This window comes from Rhyacophila brunnea, unplaced genomic scaffold (genome assembly GCF_057557595.1).
Source record: "Rhyacophila brunnea isolate RB1 unplaced genomic scaffold, BYU_Rbru_1.0 scaffold_1, whole genome shotgun sequence".
NCBI lineage: Eukaryota > Metazoa > Arthropoda > Insecta > Trichoptera > Rhyacophilidae > Rhyacophila > Rhyacophila brunnea.
Window position 1 is genome coordinate 31,281,505 of NW_028232751.1, and position 23,294 is coordinate 31,304,798.

Genomic DNA, 23,294 nt, shown 5'->3' on the forward strand with positions numbered 1-23,294 from the left:
CGCCAAGCATCTTCAACCGGAATGGAAGCTAAGCGCTTCCACGTGTCAAAACATCGACCCACTATTCTGGTTACGGAAACTCGTCTGCATGTCAAACCTACGGAGAGAGGAAGGTGGGGATATTTCGGAATTATTTATATCTTCAAGAGGACCACCCCAGCCACCAGGACAGATATAGGGAATTGGATAAGGTCAGTACTGTTGGAAGCAGGGGTACAAGAACCACCTGGCAGTGTCCGCTCAGTGGTGACTTCCTTTTCTGCTACATTTCACGACAACTACCAGAGAACGATGGACACACCACCATCAGAAGGGGAAAAGAACCCATTAACTTCTCTATTCAACCATATACATTGAAAGTCACGATGGTCTATACCTCGTCAATGAATCATTGTCACATACAGGAATTTGGCATACCCAACACCAGGTGATAACAAACAGATATCTCAAGGACTTCAAAGTCAAATTCGAATAATGAAAGGAGTTTTACCTACCAATAAAACTCTTATTATTCATGTTGACTTTGAAGACCAGGTAACTTCTACCTGGTTCCTTGAGCCATATCATAATGAAGACAAAGGGGTCCCAAACTCCATACATAAAAAAATAGATGCGCGGGTATGACCAGTAAATAAAAACGGAGGAATGACCAACGACAATAAAAAGGAAAATAAATTAGTAGAATGTAACCTCACGCGGAGAAGAAAGAGCAAACCCTATCTCAAGGACTTCAAAGTCAACATGAATAATAAGAGTTTTATTGGTAGGTAAAACTCCTTTCAATAATAATAAATTGTATCCTACAATCGCATGTTTTAAAATATTAATATCAGCGTAGTAAAATAGCTCTACAGGCGACTTTTTTACTATTAGAACAAACAGTTTTAGCGTCCTGTCGTTCTCAATTCAATCAATAATTCCTCTCGAATTTATAGGGAAAGCGCTTCTATAGAATTTTCGGTATTGGTTGCAAAACGGTTTCAAATCCAGTCATATTGATTGTATGAAAGTAATAATGAAATTTCTTTTGAAGCAAAGTTAAATGTTTTTGAGACGGATCCAAAATTAATTGCTTGTTTTCATTGGTGGTCTGGTAGGTCCTTTGGTACATTTGTAGAGATCCTTGTCTTAATTCCTTCTAATTTATCAGAGCACGTCAATATATTTTCATTCTGACCTTGCATTGTTTTATTAAGTTCATGTAGGTGTTCAAATATATTACCAGCCATCTACACAAGTTTGGCTATTAAGTAAGTACGTATTGTATAATAAATGTACAAAATTATTTGTGTTTTTTTTGGGAGCAATGCACCGCGGCACGCCTAGCATCGTCTCGCGGCACACCGGTTATAGAGCACTGATCTAGAGTACGGAAAACAGCAGAAAAATTTTTGTCTTAAAAAAAGGTGATGTTAAATTTATTTGAAAATGCAGAAAACTATTGGTCATTCAACGCGTACTATGTATATATTTTGCCGAAATACTATAATTTTGAAGGCTCGGTACTATAATTCCTCTTTGGAAATATGGCAACACTGACACTGATTTATATTGGGCATTGGCAGCACTGAATACTGCGCTGTTTTCGTTTTGGTTACATGTCGCGTTACTATAAAGTTTATACATTAAATAATACGTAAATCGGGTGAAATGTTTCGGTGAAAATAAATTGTCACTCACCATGCACCAGTTGGGTCTTCTTCGTATTTATTTATATCACCTGGTAAGTTAAACATTGGAAACCTTTGTTGTCATTTATGTAGTAGATCAGCTGTCATTCAATTTTATTGTTTATGTAGAGTTTTTTTTCCTTTCATTCTCCATAATTCAAAACAAAGAGATTATTTTACAGCGTTGTTGCTATTATAACGAGTGCGTCGTAAATAATCTTGAAATATGTAAGCTTAAAGCTATGCTGTTTTATTACGGAGAATACATAATATTATTATGATCACCATATCTATATCTAGGGTGTATGAACGTAGGTTCTAAGTCCTGTCAATTTTGGTGTATCTGGTAAATAGGTAATTATTGTATTCGTTCACTATATTCACCTTCATAGTTTTTGTAACCGAATAAAACAGATCCATTTAAGAATCATTTTTCCAAACTCTTATTACTTACCAAGTGATTAGTATTATGGTGATTATAATTATCTAAGAACAGTGACGTCCCTAGACAAAATGCCGCCCCTAGGCAGCGTCAAAATGCCGCCCCATTTTTTTATCATCCTTTCATTACTCCAATATCTAAGAAATGTGTTGTATGAAGCATGGCCCCCGCATCCTGAAGCGGGCCCCCAGGCTAGGATCTTTGGCAGCCCCCCTACCTATCGCTAAGGATAAAGGCAGTGTGACGCTCTACAGTAATGTTTTCCAAATGGTGTACGCGTTAAAATTGATGTGTATATTTAGTGTTTTTTTGTATATTTTAATACACCCATTTAAATTATGGAGTTTTTGAGTATCGCTACACAATTATAAATTGTATTGAACAACCACATAATTTTAAATATTAATATTATTGAAGAAAATAGCGCCGCAGTTGAATTTTTTGCTATTAGAGCAAATTTGTGATATGTGTTTATTTCACTTATCGAGCCCGGGACACAGGCTAGAGCCCTGTCAGCCCCCCCCCCCTTGTGGGGGGCATGGTATGGATGGATACATTACTAACAAAATATATACCTACCACTGAGCTGAATCTTAAAAAAAATAATTTAGATATTAATAAATAAATAAGCGAATAAATATAATATTAGTTAAACACTTACCCAAATCACCAGAGTCTGAGATGCCATTTGGTTTATATGTCTGACACATTAATTTAGTAATACCTACGCAGACGTAATATTTTTACACCATTTTTTCTATGCTATTATTGTACCCTACAATATGTAAACACAATAATTTTCCTCAATATTTATTTAATATAAACCTATTTTTTAATCATAAATACACTATTAATTAATAGTCTCGACACTCAACCGTTGATGATTGAAATAAAATACCCAAATCCACACTATTATCAGCACAAAATATGTTTACAAAAAAATGACTTAAAAGAAGGTATTGTTATTCACAGCATGATAAATACGATATAATCTAGGTAGGTACCTACTAGTGTACATTTTTATTACAATTAGCTGGAACTTAATGTAAATACTATTATATGCACGAATACTAATTGATTATGAATTATGACAAATGTCGATGGATTAATAATCATTATGAATATCTATTTTGCAATAGGTACATCCGGCAACTTTTAAATCTCGGGAGTGACTGCCAAAAATATTTGGATAAATTAAAAAATACGTACCTAAAGTATGTACCTACCTATAAATCTCTACCATAATTTTCCTTGTTTCGTCACCAACGTTGAAATCTATATAGGTAATATTATTTTGTTTCAATACCTACCTACGTCGCTTGTTCGGCGCCACCTATGGCGCGACGGCTTTTGCGCGTATACCTACATAATAACTGTTATGAAAGGAACTCTTTAATCTGAGTAAATGACATTATATTATTATATTATGACTGATTTATTATGTGTTTTTGGTGTTTTACATTTATCATTCATAATGTGTCTACGTGCGAAGAGTAGTAAAAATATTTTTTATTGGCATTTTTATACGAAACCGAGCAGTCAAAAATAAAACAAAAATTCCTCGCGAAGCGTGGTGACATCATACTAAAGTACTGGATAAAAAAAACATCCGGAAAAAAACATCTCCAACGCTCTGGTTATAATATAACTAATATATGTAGCTATTTCTATATAATACCAAATAATTCTCCTCGATTTGCCGCCCTTCGAGTATCTGCCGCCCCCAAGCGACGCTCAATCTGCCTACCCCCACGGGACGTCACTGTCTAAGAATGATTTTTTATTTAAGAACACTAAGTACCCACCCTACTTTCTTTGAAGTTTTTTTTATCTATAAATCAAGAACTTTTCTCATTACTGACCGAATTTCACCCATTAATTCAGTATTCAAGACTACTTTCTTTCTCTTAACTATAAGCTAATATCCTGGTCGATTCTCTTCTTCATTTTCGTGCTCATCACTATTGAGGATCGTGACTCTTAAATGCATTTATCTCTAGTGATTGCTATATTCTACTGTTTGCATAGTTAAATATTATGTTGAGAAACTTGTAGTCACTGGGCGGCATGGCCCCCACAAGGGGGGGCTGATAGGGCTCTAGCCTGGGGACCCGGGCTTAGGAGGGCCCGGTGTAGCGACCAGCTAAAAATGATATGAACAGAAAACAAAAAGAAACTTCATAAAATATTTAACTTTATTTTGTTATGCAACTGAAATTAATTATTTTATTAGGTACAACACAATTATTCCTTTCATCATCCGACTTATTTCGGCTCTTGTGATTGACAATCTTTATCGCCATACGCACTTTTATTCCAAAATATAATACAATACATTAATAAGTAAATCAATTGCATTTGATTTAAAGCTCAAATTGCAAAAACAATAAAAAACGCAAAAGGTGACAAAAAGCGATTACTTTTCGGGTGGTGTTTATGAGATGACATATTTGTCGGCATTGTAGGTGTTTGTTTTGATAATTAACCGCATTTCAGATAATGAAAGCCGACAAAAAAAAAACTGAACAAATGGTACATTATATTATGAATAATCTTTCTTATATCCCGTCGGTCGGAAAGTCTGACATGTCTGGCAGTGTAGCCAACTGTAGTATAATTAAAATTCTATAATTATAATAGAATTTTTACTATAATTTTGGTGCGCATAGGTACAATGTCCGATATAAACATGCTATAGGACGCCCAAAATACTATACGTTCGAATATGGGATAAGTTTTTTTCTTCTCAAGGATTTCATTTCTACAATAGAAAAGCCAAAATTTTCGAATCATAATTTGGTGCGAAGTATTACAATTTCGTAATAGAGGAATATTTGTCGAATTGAGAAAAAAAAATTATTGGGACCATGTACTATAATTTGGTCATAAAATGATAGCAACACTGGTCTGGTTACAAGCAGTTACAAATAAAGTGATCCGCGTACTAAACTGTATAAACGCATAAAAAATTTGCTCTAATAATAAAAAAAGTTCACAAGTTTTCTTCGGGATTATTAAAAGTTTATAAGTTTATAATATGGTTTTGCAATACAATTTTTGATTACAGTTTGTTGATATTAAATATTTGGAATAGATGTAGGCAGGTACAGGTACCTACTCAACAATACGCTGAATACTCTTACTAATTTTACCTCGCGGAACAACAATTGGGAAATGCTGCTGTAAAGCACACTGCTCTTAACCTATAGGTAGGGGGGCCCGCCAACGATCTTGGCCTGGGGGCCCCGCTTTAGGATGTGGGGGCCATGCTGGGCGATCATTATTTGCGACTTTTTGCCAAGAGCATTACAGTCGCTTTGATAAGAGAATTAGTTATAAATTTATTAAATCAATACTGTTGACTACAGTACTTAATAAAGACTGAATATGAAGTGAAAATTATAAATATATTTGTCTTTTTCCTTAAATATCAGTGTTAGCAATCCGAGTTTCATCCTTTATACTCCGTTTACACGTGCATAGATTTACTGCTGACAGTATGAATTATCGCAGCCATAACAAGAAAATACACATATTATCGTACAAGTTACCAGATTGCATGCATGGATCAAAAAAGTTCAGAAGCTTTGAATTTTTACTCTGCAGTTGGAATTTGTGAGATATCTGCGCCTGCACAGTAGAATAATAGTAGCGAACTTGCTGGAAAAAAAAGCAGACTACACTGAGCAAAGCATTTTTGATGTTTACCAATTTTTACAACCGGTCAAATAGCACCATACAATGACAACACTGCGTCTTTGAAGAATGAGATTGCAGTTAGTATCGTGATAGTTTAAAACACACACTATTGTTGCCAGTAAATCCATGCACGTGTACAGTCACTATTAGTGTCATATGGGTGCATGTGTGTTGTTGTTTATTTATTTTTCTGCTTAAAACATACCAAGGAGTGTGATTCATGTAAATATTAAATATTGCATATAAGAATATCATGTTGATTTTTATTTTTATGTTCTACTTTTTTAATCAATGTGGGCAATAGTTTCACCATTTTTTGGCAATTGTATCGGCAATCTGAAATTTTTGATGCTCCCCTACGGGCCCCTTATTTTGTAGTTTACGTAATTTCGATTCGACGATTTCAGAATTAAGAAAGTAAGTTGTAAAGTATAGTCTTGCACCTGTCCCTTAAATATTGTGTATAGATATTTTTAACATTTACGTAACTAATTTTTATGATAATTTTTTACACATTTAAAATATTTCATTTTGTATTACTGAATTACAATTAATACTATGTATTAATTTGTTTTTTGTCAATTCATTTTAGTATTGTTAATACGCACATCTCGTTTATTCACTTTTAGTTTAAAAATAAAATAAAAACATTTGGCCGCATGCAGTTTTGACTGGAGGTGTTAATGTATTCTTTAAAATAATAATTACAATTATCAATGTAAATTGTATGTACATGTGTTGTCTTGTAAATAAAAACGTATTTTACTCATCACGTTTTCATGAAAACCGTATATATATTTTTTTTTATTCCAGTTATCTTTCCAACTGCATCTGCTGTATCATTGAGTTGCCAGACTTTTAAAATGGCAAATTATAAACTGCGGGAGGTCAGTTATAACGCCTTGAACAATGAACTGCTTCCACCTTTGGGTGGGTTACATGAAGAATCTGAAGAAGATGGCATCAATTCCACTCTGAACTTGCATGATAATGAGCATGATGATGCCACTGGTGTCATAATTCATGAGGTACCAGAGAGCAGTAAAGGTAATAAGCAACTTATTATAGTGGAAAAGCTCTTTCCTTTTTTAATATCTCAAATATCTGATATGTTCTATTATTTCAGGAGGCTGGACACACATTGAAGACCTGGATTCATTCTTCACTCGCATGTATCGGTTTTATTTGAAAGGCGGCTTTTTTCCCATGCTAGTATCAGACTGCCTTCAACTTTTACAATACTGCTTCGTAGTTGTGTTCTTGACTTTCTTGGTTCATTGTGTTAATTATCCAGTATTGTTTCAAGACGACATAGATAACCCAAAAGTGAAAGGAAGAAATGTTAGCATAGGTGATTTTATTTATGATGCGCCTGTATGCCTCAACAGAATATCATGGGAATGGTAAGAAATATAAATTATTTAAAACACTTGATAATTAGTTGAACAATATTTTGTAGCATTAGTATAGGCATAGTTCCTCTTTCTGTCATGCAGTAGGAAAATAGTTTGATGATAAAACTCATCATTTTAACGATGAATGGGAAATTGAGTATTTCTTTGTGATGGTAAAAGACAAGTGTTATTGTTTAATTTAAAACGTATAAGTGTCCTCAGCCAAGTAATGTTTGTTTTATGTCAAAGAATAACAATGGGAAATTCTGGTAGTTTACTGCCAGTTTTGATACTGGATAGTAAATCACAGCCTACTTGATGTTGGACACCTACTTTAGTGGATTGCTAAAAGTTAGCAAAAATTGTAATACGAGGGTGGGTCAATAATTCCTTAGAAAAAAGCATTAAAACAGGTTTTATTTTTGTATTTTTTTTTTATTTCTCAACATAATTTCCTTGGAGCTCAATACACTTGGTTAGACGTTTCTCAATTTTTTTTAAACCGTCAGAAAAATAAGTTTTCGGAAGGTCCTCAAAATAAGCATTTGTCCGATCGATGACTTCTTCATTTGAAAAAAAACGTTGTCCACTTAGCCATTTTTTTAAGTTTGGGAAAAGGAAAAAGTCACTGGGGGCTAAATCTGGCGAATACGGTGGGTGGTCGACCAATTCGAACTTCAATTCTTCAATTTTAGCCATTGATCGTAAACATGTGTGAACACGGTCATTGTCCTGATGAAAGAGGATTTTTTTCCTGTTTAAATGAGGCCGTTTTTCTTCAATTTTGTTTTTTAGCTGGTCCAATAAAGATGCATAATAATCCCCTGTTATTGTTTTTCCTTTTTCCAAATATTCAACGAAAATAATTTCACGTGCATCCCAAAATACAGTAGCCATAACCTTACCAGCTGATTTTACGGTTTTCGCCTTCTTTGGACATGGTTTGCCTTCGCAATCCACTGCTTTGACTGTTCTTTCGTCTCGGGAGTATAGTGGTGTATCCATGTTTCATCTACAGTCACAAAGCGACGAAAAAATTCATCCGGATTGCGTTGCATGAGCGACAACAGGGCTTTAGAGGCCACCACCCTACTGCGTTTATTGTCGACTGTGAGCAAACGCGGCACCCATCTTGCAGAAATATTTTTCATGCCCAATTTGTCATGTAAAATAGAAATGACGCTACCTTTTGAGATCCCTGTAACCTCAATTATCTCACTCAACTTTAATCTTCGGTCACTTAACACCATATCGTGGATTTTATTGATCATTTCTGGTGTAGTCACCTCTACAGGACGTCCTGAGCGTGGTTCATCCTTTGTTGATGTACGACCACGTTGAAATTCATTTAACCAGTTATAAATAGTTGCAAGTGAAGGAGCAGATATGCCGTGAACTAAATCCAACTCATTTTTTATTTCCTTTGCTGTTAACCCTTTTATATTAAAATGTTTAATAACAACTCTAAACTCAATTTTCTCCATTTTCCATTTTTCCATTTTCCATTTTCCAAATTTTTTTTTTAAATGTACGAGAAACACACAACAACCCGACCAATCTGATTGAAACTTCGCAGCATACTGAATCGGTAGTAGTAGGTAGTGCATGAAAACAAACCGCTTGCAGTACTAGTCGCGCCACCTGTCGGCTTTTCTAAGGACTTATTGACCCACCCTCGTATTGCCACATTTGTCACATGCCGTGTACTAAACAAAAAAATTTAAATACCTTTAAGTAAAAGATTTGCAAAATTTAATATTTAATGAAGTATTTTCTCAATTATTTGAACATATTGAGGTTTTATGACATTTCTATTAAACAAAACAAGGTTCTCTTTTAAAGTAGTAACCATATTATACTTGGAGTCATAAGGGGAGAATGATTTTTGGAATGGGATTATGATTTGTTAGGAGAGAGTTAGGGTGGGTTGTAGAAATTGTGACAACTTTCTTTTCTAACTTTTTCTTTTTAGTAACTATTCTTTAGTAACAAATTAATTTTCCGAAAATTCAGGAGTTCTCATTTCTCTTTCTAAAATGTTAATTTTACTTTTTCAGGTGGTTCCTTATTTTTCTATGTGCCATTGTTTGGCTTGTACGATTAGCACGCTCTATATACCATTTGTATCACGCTTATGATACAAAATTGTTTTACAATCATGCTCTTAGGATTAAAGATGTAAGTAGTATTTTTTTCTTTACAATTTATTATTTCTACTAAGTTCATACTGTATTGTTTTCCAAACAATGGGGTATGATTAGAGATGTCATGTTAATTGAAAATGTATTGACACGCCATTGTATCATCATGTCAAAAATATTTACCAGTTATATATCTTTTAGTTCATCCCTTAGAAATTGAATGAAATGCTAAAATATCGACAAATTGGACAGAAAAATATCCATACTTTTAATTTCTAGAATTACAAGACCCACTAGATGGGTTGCATAGCAAGTTTTCTTCTTTAATCATGTCTGCTCCTCTATTGGAGTATGTGGACACTACGCAGTGCCTCCAGGAATCCCGGTCACCCATCAGTCTTTATAGGCTATGCCAGCATCTCGTAGCTCCGCCGTATACTCCCTGAGAATGGTATTTAAGTCTTTCAGGTTGCTAGATTTCAGTTGACATGAAGAAAACGCAGGCTAGGTTGAAATTCTTGTGAGACATCTATAGTACGTGGCCGAGTCAGGTCTAACATCGCTTCGTCACTCTCAATGTGCTCTTTTATCTCCTCGTTATTCTTAAAGTTATACCACTGCACACACAATATTTGCCGCAAGCATCTGTTCTCGATGCTCAGTATACTGTGGCTGTAAATTAGAATGCAAGCATCGAATAGAGGGTATTTGGTTTTAATGGGTTACAGTCGTGAGTCCCAGATATTCTGCATCGAGTTGTATATTGTTCTAGCCATTCCCATTTGGATAGCGTGCTCTCTTTGCAATGCCATCTCAGTGATGTGTACCCTCAGATGTTTAAAGCTGTTAATATTCTCGATGGCTTGCCCATCGGTAATCAGAGGAAATCTGGATCGGTATAGGTGCTATTGATCAAAACACATCATTTTGGTTTTCTTCATGTTGATTTTCAATTGTTGAGACAGCCTGTCTTTTGAATGCCCTCGATCGAGTTGTCAAATAAGACATCGTCATCAGCATACTCCAGGTCGCTCAGGTTCACCATGGGGGTGATAGCTATGCCTTGGTTAGGTGACATTGACTTTTGTAGTATGAAGTTTAAGAGGTTGATAAAGAGAAGCAAAGCAAGGACGTAATCTTGTTATGGTTATGAGCCTCGAACCATTCTGTGACAGTGTCACCAATTCTGTCGGCCTTCACTATTCTCAGCGGAATGTTAACTGCTCGAGCGATATCCAATAGTAACGCTTCCGCAGGTATAACAAAGTGATCTGAAGGGAGCGGGCAGTTCAGCATTCTGCAGAAATGATTCTTCTAAATCTTATTGATGAATTCTGCACCAGACTGTATCACTGAATTGGGGTCGGGAACAACTCTAGGAGTCGGTAGTAGGTATTCTGCCGTAGACTTAAGGGGTGCTTTGGAAGAGTTTCCTTGTATCATTTATGAAACCATTATTATTTTCAATTATAACTGTGGTATGGGGTATGATTTCGTATTATTAGTATACAAAAAATATTTAAAAATACTTTTAAAAAGACCTTTTTAATGAATCGCCAACATTTTATGAAAATGGAAACTGCTGTTTTTTTTTCTAAGGCCCTCAAGTAGACTTATTGAATTTGATGCTTGAAATAATTTTTATTTTTAATCTTTATATTTCGTTTTTTGTCAGAGTGACTTAGGTTGGATAAGTTGGTGTTCGGTGCAGACCAGAGTTCGAGATGCTCAAAGAGAACAGCAAATGTGTATTCAGAAGCAACAAATAACTGAATTAGACATTTATCATAGAATTTTAAGGTGTGTATCTAATAAGATTTTAATCATATAAAATATAGCCTAATTATAAAAATTACACATGAGAAACATATCATGACAGATAATAGGAAAATGTTTAATTTAATAAATATTAAATTACCAGGTTCAACAATTATTTAGTGGCAATGGTAAATAAGCGCTTACTACCCCTACACATTATGGTACCGTGCATTGGAGAAGTTTCATATTTATCAAAAGGACTCAAGTACAACTTGGAACTATTATTATTTTGTAAGTATTATAAATTAAATCATTTTTCATCCAATTCGCAAAGATTTAATCTTCATTTCATATTGTGGATCAGGGGCGGATTAAGTTGGTCAGAGGCTACTCGCAACCTCCGTTGGAAAAACATGCATTTATATTTAAAACAGCATTTGAATACCTACCTAAAATTGCAAATACCATGAAAATCTGCATTTTATAATATTTTGGATTAATCTATATAAATATAAATCTATAATGCTAATTATAATTTAGTAAAAAATTGTTTTATTTTTTTATTTTTTGTAATCTGATATTATTCTATCCATTGAAAATAAATATTATTAATTGTTAAAGCTATTCTTTATGCGAAAGAAATGGGAAATAACGTTTAAAATCATTACTTTTTAGGAGAGCCAAATCGAGTTTTGAACCTTTTTTGTATGAACTTTTATGTTTCTTTGTGAAATTTATTAATTTAGAGTACAAGTTTTAACTTGTCCGTTTTCTCATTTATGCATATATTATGCATTATGGTTAATTTGGCATATTCAACTCATTTTTCTTTGAAACTTTGAAAGTAGAATAATTATTATGAATGACTATTTTTGTATTTTTTTAAATTCTCGAATTTGGGGCCCCTTGTCAGCGCGGGGCGGGGCCTCACCGTTATGGTAAATCCGTCCTCTTCTGAGTACAACTTATAACATCTCATTGAATACAATCTTTCAATTACTTTATACTGAATTTTTATTTCATATATTTTTATCGCAAATGAATCATTATTAAAAAAAATTATGAAAATTTAAAAAAAAAATATGCCTGTGTATTGAAATTAATCATTTTGTGATATCCCATGGTAAATTTCACTTTATGATATTTTAATTAAATAGCTATGTTTTACAAGAAGACAAAAATTATAGTGTTCTGTTTGCCTTGAAGTATCGAAATAATTGGAAATCATATTTTTCCTCGAAATTAACATGATTCACATTGGAAATACTTGTTGTCAAGATGTAAACTTTAAAATATATATGAGTACCTTGGTATCAAAGTGGGACAAAAGCCATCTCCCACTAAATTCATGTTTTAACCCTTAACACTCGAGTGCCGCCATATCGGCGGCATTAGAAGTTTCCCGTATTACTCGAGTGCCGCCGTAGCAGCGGCACCGCCTATAAAGTCATTTTTTGTAATATTTTCAGAAATTTTTATAATGCGATTTCAATCAAGTTAGAATGAATAATAATAGGTTATGTTATTACATTTATCTGAGAAAGAAGTCGGCAAAAGAATACTGCGTGCCTAATTTCAACATAGTATTTTTATCGGAATCTTCTCTTTTTTTATTCGTAGGTCGTCGCTTGCAAGCAATGTTTTTTTGTCACATAAATTTTATTTATTGAACGTTCCCAGACTAGAGTGAAGTGTTTGTCACGCATGATTTTGAAGTGTGTTTATATTTTTTATTGGTTCTCGCTTGCGCAGGGGCGTCTCGTATAGTTTACAGTTTTATATTTGAATACTGTTTTTGATGACAATACTTACTAGTATATTATGCCGATTCGGAACCTATATAATGTGAAATACTCTAATGAGTCAAATGAAAATTATTACGTATCGATTTATTATTTTTTGAGAAATCTTTTGATAATGTGTACCGCACTGGAAATGAGTTGTTATGAGCCCGAAACTAATTTAGGAAATTTACGAGACAGCCGCTTATATTACAAGTGTATTTGAAGGCAATTCATTTGTATCATATTTACAGTCATAATGGACGATTTACACTTTATAGCCAGTTCTCTACATACCGCTATTTCATTACGATTCTGTGATAAGCCAGGATTACATATTGGAGATTGCTTTGTGAAATACCACACAATGAAGAATTATAAATAAACTAAAAATAAGTACAGTATATTCATTATAAATTTATTTTACAGAATAAAAAAAAAAAATTTTTTTTTACATTTTTTTCACCAATTAAATGTTTTATATTGAAATTATGCTTTGTGCGGGAAAAAGTCTCGAGTGGGTGGTATGTACCTATAAAAAAATTTTCGAGTGGAAAAGGTTAATTGATTATGGTAGTGCAAGTGATGCTCTTTTCAAAAAATCCACCAAAAGTATCAAAAACGGTAGTTTTTATAAAGATTTTTGAGTTTAAAGTTGGTATGTTATATGAAAAACGGACACTTTTCACACATGTTTGTGAGTCTCCTGTAAAATTTTGTAAATGGCTTATGTCCCACTTTGATACCAAGGTACTCATATATACTTAACATTTTTTTTTAAATATGGTATATTACATGGAATGAAATATATTTATTAATACATACACAGTTGGCAAAAGTTCCCACAAATTACATAGAGACCGATAACTATAACTTCCAGTGCTACTAATATGTACCTTGCAATATACTGGCGAAACTCACATCGCACACTAGCATCAAGGCCGCATTCTATCAATAGTTATCGGTCTCTATCAAGTCCTTTATTATTTGTCATAATATTTCTTTCATTTGCTATCTTTAATAATGTGTTATTGATTTCTCACCTACTGTTATGATGGGGACAATTTTGCGCTATGCGAGATTGCTGTTTGAATAAAAAAAATAACCAATCTGACCGGCGAATGATGAAATGAATTATTGCTATTATAATTACACTTTGCATATTACTATTTCCTGGATGTATATGATATTTACTTGTTTTCTAGTAGTTACAATATTGAAATAAGATTTTATAAATATTGCTTAAAAATATTTAGTAATAATTGAGCGAGTGACATTTTTTTATTTCTGTTTATTCATGTTGCAACACAATGATAGGATCTTTCTATATTTTTATTTTATAAATATAGATGGCCCATGGAGTCCTTGGGAAAATTGCTGGCAACTTCGCGAGTGCTACAAAGATACTTCAAAGAGGCTGAACTTAGCCAAGCAGCTACAATACCATATAACTATTCTAGCATGCGTCAATTTACTGCTAGCTCCACTGATACAGACCTGGCAAATTCTTTACTTCTTTTTTAGTTATGCAGAAGTAAGTTGGACCTCATTCACAAATTAATGACTTTTTTATGTATGTAGTCTTATAATATTTGGGTGGCATTCGGGAAATAATTAAAAACTACATATTATTACACATGGATAGGATTTTGAACCCATGGAAGACATGAATGAAATTTGCATAATTGGACTGTAGTGATAGATCAAGCGTCATGTTATAAAAAAAAAAAGGTGTGTGTACTTATGTACGCGCGTTAGAAGTTATACTTCTTTAGCGTAACAAAACAAAATAAGCCGTATTATAAAATAAGTGTATTAATATTACAGTGGATTAGGTTGATAAAAACGTACGCGATTCATCTGTGTCTCATGTAGCACATGATAATTGTAATTTAATTATTGTATTGGACCAAAATATATTATATCGTTATAATCGATTCAGAAATGCCCATGATGAATTAAAATTATTTACCAACTCAACATTCACAAAATTTATTTATTTATTGATATATAATTTTACTCATAAATAATACTTACATAAATATAGCCTCAAATCTTGATACACAATATTTACAATGAAAAATAAATATACACTCCAATATAAATAAAGTTTTATGAATATAAATTAGCAGTGTTGAATGTTAGTCTCCAGAAATTTGTTTATTAACATATATATTTATTATGACACAATATTGGTTGTGTTTACAATACGTGCTCTTTACTTGGTTGTATTGAACGACTAACTAAATGACACTGTGCACATGCGCATGTACCCTTGAGACCGAAATGAATATAATCATAAAAATTATGTGTTACATCGGCGCGCGCAACTTCGTCACACGCTAAAAATACACTGATCTGTTTTCCCAAACGCGCCAAAAGAAGTATAACTTCAAAAATGTGTCTTGAATACAAACTGTCAGTATTGTCTGCAACTTGAATAAGAAAAATTTTAACAGGCAAAAATATTTTAATTTGAGAGATCTTAGTGCATACAAACTATTATAGGGTTTCCATGGAAATAAGCCGAACCGAATGGTTTATGACGATCTCACCTTACGCCGAAACCGTTTATTGCCGTAATAAAACTTGTCGAGTGTTCACCCACTTAGCTTCGGATTTGTATATACGGGCGCCGCCGTGTTCCATTATGCTCTATTCAAATAACGGTGTTTGTACATGCGCGCCTATTTGAAACAAGTATTCCTTATATTAAAACAGAAAAATATTTTTTCTCTATGGTCAGTTTTTGATGTCTATGGGCACTTAACTGTCAAATAAATGACAATTTCTCACATTTTGCCGCTAGGGATATATATTTTGAACTCGCTATTACATTTACTTTCATATTATTTCTTTTATTTTTCGATTAATACTACATTATGGCCGAATAAACGTTATTGAATAAATAATCATTACAATATAAACAAATGAAAGTAAATGGTTATCGTGATAGTATACCTACCTACCATATAATTATTATGCATAAATCGATTCCAGCATAATCATGTGAATTGAGTTGTTCAAAATATTATATTACTTGTATTTATTTGATTTCATGAATCTGCGTCTGATGTGTATTTACTAACGAGACTCTTAAATTTGAAAGCGTCGCCTCTTTTACGAAATTTGCGGCATTGTAGATTAGCTTTATCTACGAAAGCAAAGTTTACTACCTATAAATAAAGCATTCATGATTGAATAAAATAAGCACCAATTATAGAATCAATTGTAAAATAGATAATACCATTAGACAATAATCAAAATAATACACTCAATCATAATGAAATACGGAAGAAAACAAGAACCTATGACAATTATCAACAAACGCGGGCTGTCAGTTGCGATCTGTCAAAAATGGACTCTGCCGAATTTAGCAATCGGTTTCGCTAAACTTATGGTAGAGGGGCATTAGGTGTTCGGGTTCGGCGAGATGCTTATGTACTAAATTTGGATGAACGCAATTATACGGGCGTATTATATATCTGGCGTAAAATCGCATTCAAAAATTTTGGATGAACACCCTATTAGTCACCCGCTTAATCTATATAATTTTATATTCACGAAACACAAAATGTAAATAAACATAAAATCACTGGTTCTTTTAAGTACATACTTTTGTTGAATGAAATTTACCTAGTTTGTGATTTGAATACATGAAAAAAATCATGATTTCAGATCAGGAAAGTAATTTTGTTGACGTTTTTGATACTATATTATTATATTGCATAACTAAGCTATGCTATAACTTACTATGATAATATATGTTTTACCATAAAGCTACGATGATAATTTAGAACAGATTGTAGAATACCTACTCAGTTTTTACTCAAATGTACTAAAAAGAACTTTGTATGTTATTAAAATAATATTACTATAGGAAATTAATACAAATACTCATGAAATTGTTAACATAAATGGTTGTCGTTTACAGTTAATAAAAAGGACACCAGGTGCTTTAGGATTACGCACATGGTCTCTATATGCTCGTATATTATTGAGACATTTTAATGAATTGGACCACGAATTGTCAGACAGACTTAATAGAGCGCACAAACCAGCCACAAAGTACTTAGCGAGTTTTCCATCACCGATAACAACAGTTATAGCGAAGTAAGTTTAAATTCTGTACATTCAATAAAATAAGAAAGTAATACAATGGTAAGGCTGTGTAAGAAAAAATGTTTTCTCTTTATTGGAAATGATTTACTTAACACTCCTTGTGAACAATTTATAAAATTTAAAAAATGTTTCGAGTGTCAACAAAATAATCTCATGAAAATCCTGCCTATGTGTTAAGCTTATCATTACTATGATTTAAATATTTCCATTCGGCAGAATTTATAAGTTTCAGCCATACACTGGCGAAACCGGAAGCTATTGTGTGGATTAATGGTTTGCCTGTTTCACTGTGGCTTTTATATTACTAGTTTTGTGATTTTGTTTTTGAACAAAATGTTTTAATTATTTACTTAAGTATATATTTTTTTATTATCGTCATATGAATATATAATATATCGTCGGTGTTTTGTAAAAAGGGCGAGGGTTTTCCGTAAAATAAGGTCTCATATTTTTTTTCACAAAGAAAAACACGTTTATTTGTAATGAATTAATTATACATTGTTGGAAAGCCACCACTTTCTACTATTTTTATACATAATCCCCGTTGCGATCGATGCATTTTTGCATGCAGTGTAGCATTTTTCGTATACCCGTGTCATAGAACTCTCCCGCCGCAGCGTGCAGGTAGCTTACAACCTCTTCTTTCAATTCTCCTCGTCGGTCCTGAAATTTGTCCTACCCAGGTATGACTTTAACGCAGGAAAGAGATGATAATCACTTGGTGCCAGGTCCGAGAGGGTGTGTGACGTTATCCCATCCAAATTGGTTGATGAGGTCGGTTGTTGCTTCAACTCATTGCCGTCGGTGATCTTCGGTGAGCATTTTGGGGACCCACCTTGCACACACCTTGTGATAATGCAAATGTTCTGTCAAAATCTTGTCAATAGTAGTCTTACTGACATCAGGGATCAATTTGCACAGCTCCCGAATCGTCACCTGTCGATCTTCAAGTATTAATTACGCTCTCCACTTTTGCAATCGTTTTGTTTGAAACCGATGGCCGTTCGGCACGCAGTTCATCACGGACGTCTGTACATCGGTTTTTAAACTCTTTGCACCATTTTCGCACGTTTTTGATGTCCATACACTTCACATAACTGTCGATAAATTTCTATAGGCGTAGTGTCCTCAGCACACAAAAACAAATAACAGAATGTAACTCATACCTGGCGGTAACGGCGAGTGGAAGCTCATCGCGAATGGCTACCAAACCAAGACTAAGCGTCGTAGACAGGTCCGACTGGTGGGGATTTGTAGGCGGGGAACCACGCTACACGCCAGTGTTGCCGGATCTTGCGTTAAAGCGTTCCTGGCGACTCCAGCGCCTTGGAGACCTTATTTTACGGACAACCCCTGTATATATTATATAGTGTTGTTAAGCTGTTGAAAACATGAAACCTTTGATGTGACAATTTTGTGAAAATAATTTTTCATATTTTCTACCCTCTATAAAACCCTCAATTTTCTAATATAATATTGTAGAATCTTACTAATCCGGTATTATAAACACTGACTGGATTGTATGATAAAGTGGAAAATGAAAAACATGAAAATGCATATTATACATATTTGTGTTTTTATTTAAAATTATATATATTTCATATTGTACCTAATACTGTAATCTCTCCAATGTACATAGTCATCACAGTGAGCTATTACAAACATTCAATGATGACTACCCCGTTACAAGTTATTTTTTGTGCTTATAGGTAAGTGTATAGCAGTTTTTTGTCTATGCAAAATTTATATTATTTTGTCACATCAGAGGTTTTAACAGGTTAATGGAGTTGTGATATTACAATAATTGTTTTTCCTCAATGTTTGGCGCAATGTTGTGTTATACCTTACCAGTAAACCGATTATTTTATGTGTATTTCAATATAAACAATATTATTTTCAGAAATGTTACCTTTTTATCAGCGAGCATACTAGGAGTATTGGTGGCCCTATCTGTATATGACGAAGATGTTCTAACCGTTGAACACATGCTTACGATTATCACTGCCTTGGGATGTGTTTTGGCAGCTGCAAGGTATTATAATATAGTTATGACAAATGTCATAAAATACATCAATGAGTAATGTTATAATCTTAGCCAGAGATACGTAGAATCTCTAGCTACGTTATGTCAAAATGATATGCATAACCAAATAATAAAAAAAAATAGACCAAAATAGAAAGACATTTTCAAAACTCTTAATTAGTGATACAGTAAAACCTCGTTCGTAAGAACACTGATAATTCGAAATTTTCGCGAAAAAAAGTCCTTTGAATATTATTTTCATATAAAACCATACCTTTAATTCGAATTTCGTAATTCAAAATGATTTATGAGTCCTGGCATTTAAAAATATTCAATAAACATAATAAAATACACCATTTCATGAGCCAGTCATTGAAAATTGTGACAGAATTTTCTTAAAACATCAAAAATTACTTATTTTACGAAGGTAATAAAAATAATCTTGACATTTTATGACCCATTGACAGACACCGGTATGTCATCAGAGGCACAACTGCACTCCACTCAAAGGAAAAACAATAACCCACATGTTTCAGGGCTGTAGGTATTTAATTGTAGATTGTTTATTGGATTTTCACATAGTTTTACAAGAGAACCAATGCCAAACAATTGTGTTGACAAATTGGAAAAATAAAAAATATTTCTCTATTTTTCTATAATTCTAGGTACCTATGTACTTGGTAACTTCAATTATTTATGGTTTAATGATACATGGTATTTGCACAGATTTTAATTTGAAAGAATTGTATTGAAAATTTGGTAGGCACATGTATGATTGGAAACAAAATTAATGAAAAAAAAATAATTTCAAAATTTTAATATTTTTCGCTCACACGTTTCATATTGCGTAATTCGAATTTTTTTCGATTTTCGGTCCCGTGGAATTCGTATAAACGAGGTTTTACTGTATCATAATAATAACATGTTCCATCATCATCACTGTTGCTGTTTTTTAAATTTTGATTTGACATAGAATGGTAAAAGTATGATAACTGCACAATACATACATTGTTTGAAAACACCTCAGATAATTAATATACCTGCTAGAAAAAATCTTTTTTGAAAAAAAAAATGGCGTCTAACAGGACATGTACATTCACTGAATTCGTGCGAATGTGCTTTCCTAATTAAGCTACGGGTGTTCTATCTAATTACGACGGAATTAACTAGTAGTTTTTACATGAAATGCTTATCAAATTGCGTTTACTTTTGGCTATCGGTTTAGTAGTGTAGTGTTTTAAATCTAGGTATTAATTCATCATCATTTATAGCACTACAATCCTTGGTGGGTCTTGGCCTGCTTTAAAAACTTCCTCCATCCTGGACGATCCAGTGCCCACAGTCTCGAGTTGGTTTGACTGCGTTTTTAAATCACCTGTGGCACAGTCCATCCGTCTTGATTTCGGCCGTCCAGGTCTTCTCTTGCCATCAGGGGTAGCGTACATAGCCCACCTCGCCGGTATGTCCTCCGGCATTCTATGCACGTGGCCGATCCAGCACAGTTTCTGCATTTTCATATGCCACGTGATCTTTTCGCCCCCATAAAGTGTGTACAGCTCCTCATTATAACTTGACCTCCAAATGCCACGAACAGCCGTAACGATTCTTCTCAAAAATATCCTCTCAAAGATATCCATAATTATCTCATCCTGTTCTGACCGATATGTTGCATATATGCAGGAGAGTTTTATATGAGGTTGTTTTGGTTTTCCTTTTGAGTGCTTTAAGTACCCTAATTACTAACCGATACCCGGATCACTCCAAATTTTACTACTGCTTTCATGCAACGAATAATTCACAAGATTTAAGAATGTAACATTCTTTATATTGAACATTCATAATTTGAAAACTCTGATTCATTACATTTTTTTGAATACTTTTGGCAGGTTTGGGAAGTTATAGATTATTATATCTCTGTATAGCGTGAATATGTTGATAAGTCTAAAAACATCAATTCTCAGGGCAGCTATTTGTAAGGTTGGTTTTCTGTGGTAAATCAGGAATGTTTTTAAATTTTAGTTGGTTGAGAATTTACAAACATTTTACTAAAATTTAAAAATATCCAAAAACATATCTGATATACCACAGAAAACGTACAAATAGCTGGCCTGAGAAAATATGTTTTCAGCTTATCAATATATTCATGCCATAAACTTAAACGAATATAATATTGTGTGAAATTACACATAGAATGTGTACATATTTTTTGTTAACTTTTGACCATATATTATGTGGACTTTGAAATATACACCTTATTCAAAGTAATTTAGAGTACACTCTGGGAAGATTTAGTATGGAAGAGTTTTTCTTTTGTACATTTCTGTCTATGGAGTGTTTTTTTACGCATTCTAATGTGAGTGATAATAATTAGTAATTACAAATATACAAGTAATGTACCTTTCTTTGCATTTCCTGTCCTTGTTTTGTTAGTCCAAACTGATTATCTCAACAAAGATATCTGCCATATGTATTGATAGTATATAATTAATTGTTGGTTGAATATTACAGAGGTTTCATTTGCGAGGAAGGAATAATTGGACAGCGCAGCAGTGAAGAGTTGCTTGTGCAGGTGTTGGGCCATGTACACTACTTGCCAGCGAGTTGGCGAGGCAAGGCGCATACAAAAAATGTCGCCACACACTTTCAGCAGTTATTCCAATATAGAGCTGTATGATATTTTATTAACCTTTTACTATTTAGTGACAAACACTCACCGCATGGTTTTGGATACTTCCACATTGTTAGAAATTGTCGTGATATGCTCTAATATTTTTTCAAATTGCCCGGTACTTGCGTCGATTTTACTATAACGTGACCACTCATCGCGAGTCATCTTTGCGTTTTTTTAACTTCTCTGTTTCATAATAAAAATGGCAATAAAAATAAGTGTTTACACTACTGTCAAACAAGATCTTCTCGTCCACGTGTTAAAACTGTGAACTAGCGAGCCCCTCCTGTTTTTAACGGCACTTCGACTACAACGACTTCCGGTTATTGCCTAGATCTTCTTGTCGGACAGTAAATTAATGTGTTCACAAAAAATACCTATATTGAAAAATATTTTTTTTTACTTGACTTTGATTGCCGTAGATTTTAAATTGTATATTTGAAATGAATGTAGTGTATTGTCACTATTTCTTATGCGCATTTCAAATCGAAGCATTCGTCATGTTTGAACACTTCCTGCTGAACAATATTTTTCATATAAATCTACAGATTTCAAAGGAAATTGATGTGCGTGCTTACTATTAAAACATTCAATAGTAAAGTTGAAGTACACTCATGATTGAGTAGTGGCAGAGTGTGCAGGTCCCAGGTTCATATCACGCACCAAATTTTTTTAAATTTACATGTTGTTTTTACAAGGCAAAATTTACATGTTGTTTTTTCAATGTGTTTGACCCTGAGCGAATACCTGATGGGTTGGTTGAATGGCTAACAATCATTTCTCATAAAGAAGCTCAAGGAGCAAAAATGGTAATTAGGTTAATTAAAGTTTGACTGTAAAAAAATGATAGAAAAAGGGGTACTGACACATTGATCACTTTACAATAGTTTTATTTTATGTATTTTTACGAATTTACTTTATAAATATAAGTTTTTACATTCATGTAAACGGGGTGTATATGTGTAGTAAGTAAGTGGAATTTCATTCCATGGCTACTAGGAATTAAATTCAACTCATAATGAAAATATACAATAGTCACACCATGCAGATAATTTGAAATGATAAAAATAATAGTTTGTTCATTCCATTCTATGTATTTCTTAAATTCTATTAACAACATACTTTTTGTAAAATTTCAGGTATATCTTCTCATGGAATTGTTGAGTCCAATACTTTGCCCTTTTGTTCTCTATTCCCTTCGCTCGCGGGCAATAGATATCGTAGATTTTTATAGAAACTTTACAGTTTCAGTACTTGGTATTGGAGACGTATGTTCTTTTGCACAGGCAAGTGTATTTTGATATAATTTTACATAATTGATTGTTTTTCTGTCGGGGTCAATTGAACCATCAATAATAATTATTGGATGTTTATATTTATTTAAAGATGGATGTCCGTCGTCATGGCAACCCTGAATGGCCTGCTAGTCAAGGAATTCAAGCACAAAGCCCGAATCTGGGTAAGATCTTGATAACTTATAGTATTATTTATTTAATATGTCAAACTATTTGTAAATTTATACACCGTTTTAATTCTGCTTCTGTTGCCCCATCATCGATTCTATAAGGGGGACTGACAGGGCCCTAGCCTGGGAGC

The 23,294-nt window shown here is 33.4% G+C and overlaps 1 protein-coding gene across 1 annotated transcript in view; it reads left to right on the forward strand.

Moving 5' to 3' along the window:
* Positions 1-1,543: 1,543 nt before the first annotated feature.
* Positions 1,544-23,294, forward strand: part of Atg9 (autophagy-related protein 9) — a 41,231-nt gene continuing 19,480 nt past the window's right edge. The window contains exons 1-12 of the mRNA XM_085943072.1: positions 1,544-1,723; positions 6,625-6,858; positions 6,938-7,214; positions 9,263-9,383; positions 11,022-11,146; positions 11,268-11,395; positions 14,235-14,419; positions 16,820-16,998; positions 18,908-19,039; positions 21,539-21,698; positions 22,838-22,984; positions 23,085-23,157. Coding sequence (XP_085799198.1) covers positions 6,675-6,858; positions 6,938-7,214; positions 9,263-9,383; positions 11,022-11,146; positions 11,268-11,395; positions 14,235-14,419; positions 16,820-16,998; positions 18,908-19,039; positions 21,539-21,698; positions 22,838-22,984; positions 23,085-23,157 — 1,711 coding nt within the window. The 5' untranslated portion in view covers positions 1,544-1,723; positions 6,625-6,674. The remainder of the gene's footprint in view (positions 1,724-6,624; positions 6,859-6,937; positions 7,215-9,262; positions 9,384-11,021; positions 11,147-11,267; positions 11,396-14,234; positions 14,420-16,819; positions 16,999-18,907; positions 19,040-21,538; positions 21,699-22,837; positions 22,985-23,084; positions 23,158-23,294) is intronic.